At 44.7% G+C, this 12090-nt stretch overlaps 1 protein-coding gene across 3 annotated transcripts in view; it reads right to left on the reverse strand.

The window, feature by feature from the left end:
- The window catches only part of LOC125459073 (fibroblast growth factor 13), a 637504-nt gene that overhangs the window by 234921 nt on the left and 390493 nt on the right, over positions 1-12090 (reverse strand). For 2 of the 3 annotated variants that reach the window (XM_059651317.1, XM_048545017.2), the window contains one exon: positions 5368-5478. In XM_059651317.1, coding sequence (XP_059507300.1) covers positions 5368-5478 — 111 coding nt within the window. Of the gene's footprint in view, positions 1-5367; positions 5479-8322; positions 9127-12090 lie in introns of those variants that run through there. The other variant, XM_048545015.2, reaches the window with a different exon arrangement.

The raw sequence follows: 12090 nt of genomic DNA on the forward strand, positions 1-12090 counted from the left end.
CAGTGACCCTTCCTCAGAACTGGGCCCGAAATGTTAACTCTTGTTTTTTCCTTAGCAGATGCTGCCAGACCTGCTGAGCTTTTCCAGCAACTTCTGTTTTTGTACCTGATTTACAGCATCCATAGATCTTTCGGTTTGCATTCAGAAAATAATAGGCCCTGTTTGGTATCCCTTTCATGCAATCCTGTAAAATTCAGCTAAAACTGAACCAACACACAGGCATAGACTTTTGATTTTAATGTGACATCCTAAGTTGTGTACTTGAGATAATATTTTTTCTTTAATTCATCCAAATACAAATACAATACAAGCCGCAGGCACTACCTTAAGTTGATGTGAAACAGATTGCTACCAACGAGGGAGTCAGTGTGAAACTGCAATATCGACAGCTAGCACAAACATCTTTGCAATTTTTCCCTCAATTTGCTCTCCAATGTGATCAAGAAAATGTTGCCAAAAAATACACTTACTGTGTGTCTCACCCAGAGAATGCTTACTGTTTCATTTGCTGAAGGTGGGTGGATATATATCCTGATATGCTCTTTGATAACCTGGGATTTGCGTTCCAAATGTTTATTATGTCACATCCTGATATAAGGACGGAGACAGTGACAGCATTTGCTGGTCCCTGGCACTGCAAGGCTGGGGTTTGGAAATACAGAGGCGTTGGGCATTTGGGGAAGAAGAATGCAAGGGATCAAAGAGTGGACCTATTTCATGCCCGTTCTTCATCATTATCTCTCTTCCACTGCCATCGGCATTCTCTTTATCTTTTGCTCTGGGCAGCCTCACAATCTGTTGCACTCATTCTTCCTCCCCCATCGTCAACAGCATGAAAAAGCATTTTCCAGTCCTCTTAGGCTACGAAGAAGAGGAACTTGTTTTTTCTCTCTCCTCCGATGCTGCTGGACCTATTGGGTTTCTCCAGCACTTTGTGCTTTTATTTCAAATTTCCAACATCCATGGTACTTTTTTTTTATAAGATGTGAACTTAACAAGCAGGGAGAAGGGCTACAGAGGGAGTGCAAGGCAGTGTTTGTGGGGGGGGGAGGCGGTGCTAGAAAGTGCAGTTGAAGTATGAAGGAACAAATAATATTTCAGCGAGGAGAACAGAGCAAGGCCAGTACACATCAAACTGCAAATGATACAAGAAAGGCAATACTCTGAGGATGGAGAAAAAACAATCTGCAGATGCTGGAATCCAAGGCAGACAAACAGGAGGCTGGAAGAACACAGCAGGCCAGGCAGTATCTGGAAGAAAGGAGCAATCTACATTTTGAGTATTACCCTTCTTCAGGGCTGGATGTGGGGATAGGGGCAGCTGCAGATGAAGAAGTGGGGGTGTGGTGGAGGTGGATTGATGGTGATAGGTGGATACTGGTGGTAGGTACAACCTGGTTGGTTGATGGGAGGGATGAATCTGGTTGGTGGCTGGAAAAGAGGGTCAGAAGGTGGAATGGGAGGGAGGGAATGGGGCTGGAAAGGGGAGGCAGGGGATGGGTGGGAAGGTTATTTGAAATTGGAGAACTCATTGTTGTCCAGGTGGAGATGTTCCGTGAGCAAATCCGCCTGGCCCTTAACAGCCAACCTAATCTCCTGGTCACCACCCATTTCAACTCCCTGCCCCACTCCCCCTCCAACATGTCCACCCTCAGCCTCCTCCAGTTCACTGCGACTTGGAACGAAGAACAACACCTTATCTTCCGCCTGGGCACCCCACAGCAAGGAGGGGTCAACACTGAGTTCTCCAACTTCAAATAACCTTCCCACCCATTTCCCAGTTCCCCTTTCCAGCCCCACCTCCTCCCTCCCACTCCACCTTCTGACCCTCCCTTCCAGCCACCAACCAGATTCATCCCTCGCATTGACCAACCAGGTCGTACCTACCACAAGGGTCCACCTGTCACCACCATTCCGCCTCCACCCCCACCCCATCCCACTTATCTGCAGCTCCCCCTACACCCAGATTCAGTCCTGAAGAAGGATGATACCCGAAACGTGACTGCTCCAATTCTCTGAGGATATTGTGTTTCAGGAGGAAAGCACTACTGTCTAGAGGTTGTTTTGTGCTACACCAGGGAACATGTGCAGCCTAGCAGCAGCCTGGAAGGTATCATACAAGCCTTGTCAACTTTTAATACTACATCATCAAAGTTTTTAACTATCGTGCATCAAATATAATCTGGTTGCCCACAGCAACAAAATCTTATAGCAAACATTGCTGGAGAACATAGAGTAGGATTTATAAATTAAGACCCAGGCCAATTACTGACTGGTAAATGTAATAATTAGTGAAATTTGCAACACAAAAAGACTGCAGAGACGGAAATCTACAGCAATTTCTCCTCTTCTTCCCCCACCCCCAAACTTTGATGTTATTATTCACTTTCTGTCGATTGAGAAGGTTGCTCTTGAGTTCAAGAACAGGAAGACGACACACTGTAACGCGACATTTACACGGTCAGAATTTTTAAAAGCCAAAAAAAAGTCCATTTTGGAGACAAAATGCATTTTTTTTTGATGGATGAAATTTCTTTTAGAATTCCTGCTTTCTTCTCCTTGGTGTCTGCTGTCATATACACATATTGCAAAGACCTAGGCTTAAAAAGGATTTGTTTTTCCAAAATATTTAAGTCTCATTTATTCAGCTGAGCGATCATTAAATTATATGTCACTGAACATTACCATTCAGCCCACTTTGCTATGCTGACTTTTTAAAGGAGTTTTCCAATTAGACTGTCTACCAAATTCTTTCCCTACAGCCCTCCATTTCTTTCCTTTCCATGTTTTTCTGAACCTAATTCTCTTTCCAAAGTTACTTCTGAATCAATTGCTAACCACCCTGTCAGGCCAGGTCGTCTCAATCACAGGAAAAAGATTCACCTGATCTCCTCTACAGTTCATTGGCTAGTTCCCTTCAGATTCCATGCTCTGGTTAGTGGTTCTTCTGCCACTGCAAGTAATTTCTCCAGTTCTTCCTTTTAGAACAGCTCCTCATGGAGCACAGCTCTGTAAATTGTCCCCTGCACCTCCACGAAGGAGCACCAACTCGGATTTCCCTTTTCTGATTGCCTCAAATCCCTCACTGCTGCACTGCTCCAAAGCCTTCACTTCCCTGCTAAGGTACAGTGTGGTACTCAAAATCCTTCGCTAAGGTCTAATCAATGATTTATAATGATTTAGCATGGCTTCCTTGATCCTTGTAGGAGGGCCAAAAACAGAAGTTGCTGGAAAAACCCAGCAGGTCTGGCAGCATCTGTGAAGAGAAATCAGAGGAAGGGTCACCAGACCCAAAACATTAACTCTGTTCTTCCCTTCACAGATGCTGCCAGGCCTGCTGAGCTTTTCCAGCAGCTTCTGTTTTTGTTCCTGATTTACAGCATCCACAACTCTTTAGGTTTTCACAGAAGGAGGCCATTTGGACCAATGTATCCGTACCTACACTCCGAATGATTCTCTGCCATTCTCCTGAATTTTCCCTGACAGCCTGCACGATGGTACAATTTTTAAAAAAAAACCATCCAATACATTTTTAAATGTCTCAATTGCACCTGCCTCCACCATATTTCCAGGCAGTGCATTTCAGGCCCTAATGACCCACTGGGTGAATGGGCTTCTCCTTGCAACACACTTGCAAATCACCTTAAGTCTGTGCCCTCACATTCTCAATCCTTTTACAAGCACGTGCATTTTCACCTTGCCTACCTCTAGCCAGCTTACTCATAATTATGAAAACTTCAATAAATTTCCTCCTGGACTGCTTCTCTCCAAGGGAACCAGTCCCAGCCTCTCTAACCGCTTATTGTAACTGAAAGTTCTCATCCGCGAACCATGCATGTAAATCGCTTTTGCATTCTCCTCAATGCACTCACGTTTCTCTTATTAGTGAGGTGCCCAAAAGTGTACACAGGTGTAGGTGAGCTCTACCAAGTGTCCTCTACAAGTACCGTCACATTCTAGTACACTATGCTCCTATTCAGAAAGAGCAAGATACTATGCATTTTATTAACTGCTCTCTCCATTTGTTCTGCCATCTTTAGTGACTTATGTACACATACACCGATGTCTCTTAGATCCTACACCCCCTTTGGTGATTCTCCATATTCTAAAATGACTGAGCTCACACTTCTCTGCATTGGATTTTACCTGCCATCTACATGCCTACTCCATAAATTTTATATGCCTTATAATTGACGTTCTATGCTGTCTTCTTCATAGTTTAGAATGCTTCCAAGTTCCATACAATCCACAAACTTTGAAACTGTCCCAGCACACCAAAGTCTCAATCAGTAAAATATATCAGTAAAAGCAAGAGTCCCGATGCCAACCCTTAGGGAATTCCACTACAAACCATCTTCCAGCTGTAAAAGTATTCATTATAGTCCAACACGTCACCTGATCAAGGAGCAGTGCTTTGAAAGCTTGGGATTTCAAATAAGCTTGTTGGACTATAACCTGGTGTCCTGTACCTTCTGGCACTGGCTAGGCCAGCATTCATTGCCCATCAAAGCCACATAAGAGTCAATCACAGGTCTAGAGTTGGCCAGACCAGGTAAGGATGGCAGATTTCATTCCGCCAAGAACATTTACAACAAGTGATTACATAGCCACCATCAGGTTCACCTGGCAGTTTAGATTTTAATTGGATTCCAATTTCACCATCTGTCACAGAGGGATTCAAACCCATGTCCCCAACAGAGGATTCTGAATGACAAACTCCAATGGCATTCAATTTATACCATCATTCATCTCCCCTCTGTACACCATAACAACAGCAATACCATCATCAAGCCTCTCTGCCCCCTCTTCAAAAGCATCCAGCAAGTCTACTAAACGCAAATTTCCTTTTAAAAAAATCTATCCATTGGCATCATGCTGGCTCAGTGGTTAGCACTGCAGCCTCACAGCGCCAGGGACCCAGGTTTGATTTCAGTCGGGCAACTGTCTGTGCAGGGTTTGCACATTCTCCCCGTGTCTGTGTGGGTTTTCCCAGGTGCTCTGGTTTCCTCCCAGAATCCATAGATGTGCAGGTTAGGTGGAATGGCCATGCTAAATTGCCCCATAGTGTCCAAGGATGTGCAGGCTAGTTGAGTTATCCAGGGAAATGTAGGGTTACAGGGATAGGGTGGGGGCAGTTGCGAGTCTGAATGGGATGCTCTTCCGAGGGTTGGTGTGGACTCGATGGTCCGAATGGCCTGTTTCCACACTGTAGGGATTCTATGATTCTGGCAGCTCCTAATCCATCCAGATTTATGCAATATTATTCTGAAGTTATGCTTCATTGAGAATATTTAAATTATCCCAAATGAAAGAGATGACATGTGACAATTGCAAACCCAATGTATTAAATAATATCATATTACTTACTATAACCACTGCCTTCCTCTTTTGTCCCATCGATAACGCCATCTGGCTGTAATTGCAAGTGGTAGCCTTGCCTGCTGTATAACTTTGTTACGATACCTTTAAGCTGAGGCTCTGAAATAGAAACAAAACGCTCTGTTAGATTGGTATGGACTGAGGAAACAACATACCGACCATCACAGGGTTCAGGGTTTCTCGTTCCATTGACTCAAAATCCAGAATCTCGAAAAGCCTGACAAAATGGAACCAGTGCCTCATCTGCACAGTCTTTCTGAAACCTCAGCACTCACTACCTTGAATTTTATAACCTTATGTAAGAGTGAAGAAAGTCACAAAATTTTAACATTTTTAGCAACTTCATTCATTTGACGACATTCTGAGGAAAACATTGACTGCATTAACCCTGTTTGGGGGAATTTCTGATATTGTGGTCTGCTTTTAAGGTTACAGGCAAATGTAAAGAAAATAACATATTACATTGTTTAAAAAGTATTTAGCATCTGTGGAGGCAGAAAGAAAGAGTTAACCCTTCGAGTCCAATGTGACTCTTCTTCAGAAGACAAGAGTTTTTCTGGATTTGAAACATTAATCCTGTCTGTCCACAGATTCTGTGAGACCTACTGATTTTCTCCAGCATTCTCTTCCTTGTTTCAGATTTACAACATCTGCAGAGAGGGAATTCATTGGTGAATATATTTCTGGTTTTTGTTAATGATGGGTGGTATGTTGTGAGAACAGATCATAATCCCAAACGCTACATACCTTCCAGGCATACATATAGTAGTTATTTCTTCAGAAACATGTCTGGAGTCACCACTGAATATATTCAGAATTAAAGACAGAGCCCAATCACACACATGGACACCCACATTTAATGGTGATTGTAACAGTGCCCAGAACATTCAACCAATACACAACCTTTAGTTACTGCAGTTGGACACCATTCGCTCTCCCTGTACTTTTTTATTCCCTTACAGAGCATGGGTATTTCTGGCTGTCCAGCATTTTTATTACCCATCCCTAGTTGCCCTTGAAAAGATTATGGTGAGCGGCCTTCTTGAAACGCTGCAGATCATGTACTGTAGGGTGACCCACAATGCAACTGGGGGATGGAATTCCAGGATTTTGACCCAGCAACAGTGAAAGAACGGTGATATATTTCCAAGTCAGGATGGTGAATGGTTTGGATAGTAACTTGGAGGTGGTGCTGTTCCCATGCATCTGCTGCCCTTGCCCTTCTAGATGGAAGTGGTCGTGGGCTTGGAAGGTGCTGCCTGAGGATCTTTGGTGCATATAAATACTCAACAACATTGTACATTGGACAATCAGATTCTTCCAGGCTATAACCATTGAGACTAGCTGGTGATGGTAAAAGGCGACTTCCCAGTTCAAACTGGCTGTAACTTCCTAACAGACTGATACAGGACACTTAAAAAGAGAAACAGAAACAGAAACTGTGTTGTGAGTTTTGAGGAAGGGTCACTTGACCCAAAACGTTCGGTCTGATTTCGCTCCACAGATGCTGCCAGGCCTGCTGAGCTTTCCCAGCAATTTCTGTTTTCATTTCTGATTCACAGCATCTGCAGTTCTTTCAGCATACACTTAAAAAGAGATTGGCTCTGATGGAGCAACAGGATAATCCTGAACATTAGAATAAAACTCGACCGGGGTCACTGAAACTTAATTTAAATCTGAACATCCCTTTCCTCGAACTATTTTCCTCTCCAGTTTAATTGAAATAATTGAATAATTCACCAAAATGTCTGAGAATAAAAAGTTTTTTTGTGGAAGACTTTTAACTTCTAAGGACCCCAACACTTTCTCTCTCTCCCAAAACAAATTACGGTGTTGGAATTGGAAACTCTCCCAGGAAATACTCATCAACTCTGTATTGTGTACAGTTACACATTAATACTGCTGCCTATCTGAGAGCCTGCTGCTCCACTTCACTTTGGAATGGACTCCATGACCAATTAATCCTTCGCTCATAAGGGAGGAGAGGTTCCCGGACACAGAGGAGAGACCTGGAGCCTCCATCCGCAACCTGCAGACCCTCCCAAGGCTGCAGTGAAAACCTGTTGGCAGGTGGGGTCCACAATCCGACAAACCTGGCACTGACTAAATGCAGCCAATCAGTGTCAGAGGGGTTGGCGGGGGGAGGGGAATCATTTTAAGTGTAAAGGAGTGCAGTTCAGGAGCAGGCAAATGAACACTGGCCTGTCTATGGTGGTAAATGACAGGGCTGAGTAAATCACAGGGATGTCTGGTGTTAGTAAACACAAACTCTTCATCGAGTCCAGCAGACAGCGCACATATGCCCAAACCTTTCTGTCATTTCGCTGTGCCAGGGCAAAACCCCAGCAATGACCCCATTCCCACTGGGCCTCATCTTTCTGCTGATTGTTGGCTTCTGGATTTTTCTACTTTCTCTGGGAAAGCCCTCCCACCCCAACACACACACTCTCTCACACACACCCATCTCATTACTTGATGATATCCCCATAGATTTTTTTTAAAGTTTCAATCGAGAACCCCATGCATTTTACTCGATGCTGCTTTTTTCTCTCTCTCTCTCTGTGATAAATGCAATTTTGAAGGCAGGAATGCGTCGACTGGGCTGTAAAGGGGAGGAAAGACAGAAACTGTGTGCGTGTTCCAAATCTCATTGCCCACACACACACACACACACAGTCTGCCTGTTTGCAGCACAAGTGTGAACACTGGGTTCTGAAACTGACCCAGGGAGGGCTCACATATTCCAAAGGATCGTGTAAACAAACAAATTTTAAAAAAAACAAAATAAAATACAACTTTAAGCCAAATGCCTGCAAAGCATTTAGAAACAGGCGAAAGCGACGTACCTGGACACAGAAAATCAGCGCCTACGCTTTGGAAATACATAAGAGAATATAGGAAAAAAAACCCAAAAATAAAAGCCAAATGAGATAAGCAGCAAACCTGGGCGCCTCCTGCGGCGTTTCTTCAAGCCAAAAATCCTGACTTTGGAAAAGACAGTAAACCAGTGCCTATCACAGATCCCTTTGCTTTTACTGGGACTATTGATACGCTTGGACGGGAATGACTTGTCTCTCTGTTCTCTCGCCAGTCTCTTCTGTCTGATAAGGGAACTGGCGATAGCAGCAGCCATTGTAACGGCGTTAAAATAAAAAATAACTTTTAAAAAAAAGGGAGATTTGCAGTTGATACAGGGAGAGGAGGAATCCCGATCTCCAAAGCAGTCTGCAGCAGCAGCTCTTGGCTTTTCTGTTAAACCACCATAGCTTGATCGCTGAAGCAGCGTGAAGATTAATCTGTTGCAGGAGACATGGCTCGCAGTTATTCAATGCAAATCAGGACTGGGTGCTGGAGATTGAGAATTCCTTCCTGTCCACCGATCACAGTGAGCCATCGCGAACTGTCCCTCTGCAAAAATACAAGCACCCAGAGCCCCGGGCTATTTTCAGGAAGCTGACAAGTTAATCCTGCATTGTTGCGACTCCGTCAGTCTCCCAGGAGCTGGGGCGAACACCTGTTAGGTCGGCACACTGCTCAGCTTCAGTCCTCCTCGACTCTCCACTTCTCCCTGTCACTCACTCCCCCCAGCATACGCGGTGACTGGAGACACTCTGAAGCTGCCTCCAAACCTCTATCTGGCACTCTCTCCCCTCCCCTCCAATCCCTCACTAATCAGGAGGTTCAACACAGAGCGCTAGGTATCTTTGCACAGAGATAGTGCCAACTGTAGGGGGAACGGCTGCAGCTCTGGCGTCGAAATCAGGACGCTGTGCTCACGGCTCGCGAAAGTGTTACTGGTCTGCGAGCCCCAGCAGGAGCAGACGGGGACCCACACCTCTCAGCCCCAGGTCCTGTGCCCCCTCCGCACACATCAAATAGCTAGAGCCTGCCCCTGTCAGTCACCCGGAAACTCCAGCTCTATTCCCAGCTACTTCCCGATTGTCTAATTAGACGACCAGAACAATTTACAAATTTCAGGGGGTTCCGTAGAGCTACCATAGACAACCAGCACTGACATCCTTACAACCCCGGGTTAGAATACGCCACTGCTGTACACAAGGCTAGAGGTGCCTAAGCAGAATGGCCGCAAAACAGGCATCCTATAAAGTTATAGATTTCTCTGACCTGCTGTTGCTACTGCTGGCTCAATGCAGTTACCGACAGGGAACGCAGAATCATTCAGAGAACTGAATTGACTGGATTGACTGGAAGGCCACCAGAGGTGAAGATGCTGAGTACAAAGTCATGAAAGAGACTGAGATTGTTGTCCCTGGAGCAGACAGGGTTAACAGCAGATTTGATTGAGGCGGTCAAAATCATGAAAGTCTCTGACAGGATAAAGTAGATAGAAACTGTTTATGTGGGTGGAAGATTGGTAAATAGTGAGAGACTGCAGAAATTCGCCGAACATCCTCAGGCAGCACCTTCCAAACCCACAACCACTTCCACCCAGAAGGACAAGGGCAACAGATACACAGGAACCCCACCCCCTGCAAGTTCCCCTCTCAGCCACTCACCATCCTGACTTGGAAATATATCACCATTACTTCACTGTCGCTGGGTCAAAATCCTGGAATTCCCTCCCTGATGGCCTTGTGGGTCAACCTACAGCACATGGACTGCAGCAGATCAAGAAGGCAGCTCACCACCACCTTCTCAAGGCCAACTAGAGATGGGCAGTAAATGCTGGCCAGCCAGTAGCACCCACACCCGTACAAGTGATTAAAATAAACACAGACAGGAACGAGATAATTGGCAAAAGGATCAAGGGCGCAGATGAGGAGAACCTTATTCTCCATGCAGAGAGATGTTTCAGAAGAGAAAGGAGACAAATACTGGGAAAGGAAACCTAAAGCATGATTATAGGGAAAGAGCAATGGGTTTGTCTGAAGAGTTGGCACTTGCAGGAATGAGCAAATTGTTCCTCCTGTGCTCCAAGAATTGTTCCCATCATAAGTTCCTGTATCCTGGTGTAGAATGGACACTGTTTGTGTCAGTTACCAGATTCCCATTACATACACCATCCTATGGAGGTGCTGTTATATCAGAGCAATCACTGTGATCTCACATTTGTCAGAAAGTAAGTCATGACAGACTCATTGGGGTGGCACAGTGGCTCAGTGGCAGCCTCACAGCACCAGGGACCCAGGTTCGATTCCATCCTCAGGCAACTGTCTGTGTGGCGTTTGCACATTCTCCCCATGTCTGCATGGGTTTCCTCTGGGTGCTTCAGTTTCCTCCCACAATCCAAAGATGTGCAGGTTTGGTAGATTGGCCAAGCTAAATTGCCCCATAGTGTTCAGGGATGTACAACTTAAGTGTATTATAGGGGGATGGGTCTGGGTGCAATCCTCTGAGACTTGGTGTGGGCTAGTTGGGCCAAAGGGCCTGTTTCCACACTGTAGGGATTCTATGATTTTAGTGGAAAGTTGATTATACTGTTAGCTTTGTGATAGGTAACATAAACATTTAAGGTCAGTTCAGAAGGATCCAGGCTTAAGCAAGTTTTTAATTCAGTTCATAAGTCACCAGGGTTGAGCTCAAAAGCACATTTAGTTTCTTTCCGAGAAGGATTTCAGTGCAGCTAAGGGAAGCTGTACCTCTGCAGTGGGTTCAGTTCGTAATGCTCCAAAACAGGTGGGTTTGGGGATGCAGTGGCCTACCAGTACTAGACCGTTAATCCAGAGGCCCACATAATGTTCTGGGGACCCAGGATCAAATCCCACTACAGCAGATGGTGGAATTTGAATTCAATAAAATATCTGGAATTAAGAGTCTAACAATGACCATGAATCAATTGCTGATTGTCGGAAAAACACATTTGGTTCACTCATGTCCTTCAGGGAAGGAAACTGCCATCCTTACCTGATCTGGCCTACATGTGACTCCAGATCCACAGCAATGGGGTTGATGCATAACTGGCCTCTGGGCAATTAGGGATGGACAATAAATGCTGCCTGGCCAGTGACACCCTCATCACATGAACGAATAAAAAGAAAAAAAAATCTGCAGGACATTAGAACTGAGAAAGGTCTCAGATTTGTGAAAAATTCATGTCAGCAGACCTGGAAAAGACTTGATGATTTGTCTCTACACTTCATGCCAGAGGAACTGGGACCAGTTAAGTAGAAACATAAGGTGTTAGAATAAGTTGGGGATGGTAATTTCTCTAGAATTGTGTCCCTGGAAAGGATAGTGTTGGGAAACAGATTTACTGCACATTTTAGAGCCTGCTAACTATCTACTATATTTAGATGGCTTTTAAAAGTCTTCTTTTGTGTAATAAGCTTACTGTTAAATAAAATCTGCAGACTCTTGTGAATGTATTTCAGTGACTAAGCATCATGTTCACAAACTGAAGAAAAAAAAGTCGACCAAGCCAAGTTGTGTTCTGGGGTCTGACTTGTCTCGGTGTACCACCCAGCTGAAATTGTAATATCGTATTTGCCCGACAAATTCACATATTGAGAGATGAAGGCCGCTGAATGAAACAATGGCACAGACACCAGAACCTGCAACGGGGTGGTTCATTACCAGCAGCCTTTGAGCAAGGAAAGAGGGATTCTCCAATATGAAATGTCAACATTAAGGGTACTAAAAACTGTTCCTGCTCACTCACTCTCCCTCTTTCTCAATCGCAGTAACCAGTGCCAGTGGAAAACAAATTGGAAACGTCATCACTGATGGATAACTTAAATTCAACAGCTCTTA

Source organism: Stegostoma tigrinum, chromosome 15 (assembly GCF_030684315.1).
Source record: "Stegostoma tigrinum isolate sSteTig4 chromosome 15, sSteTig4.hap1, whole genome shotgun sequence".
Classification (NCBI taxonomy): Eukaryota; Metazoa; Chordata; class Chondrichthyes; order Orectolobiformes; family Stegostomatidae; genus Stegostoma; species Stegostoma tigrinum.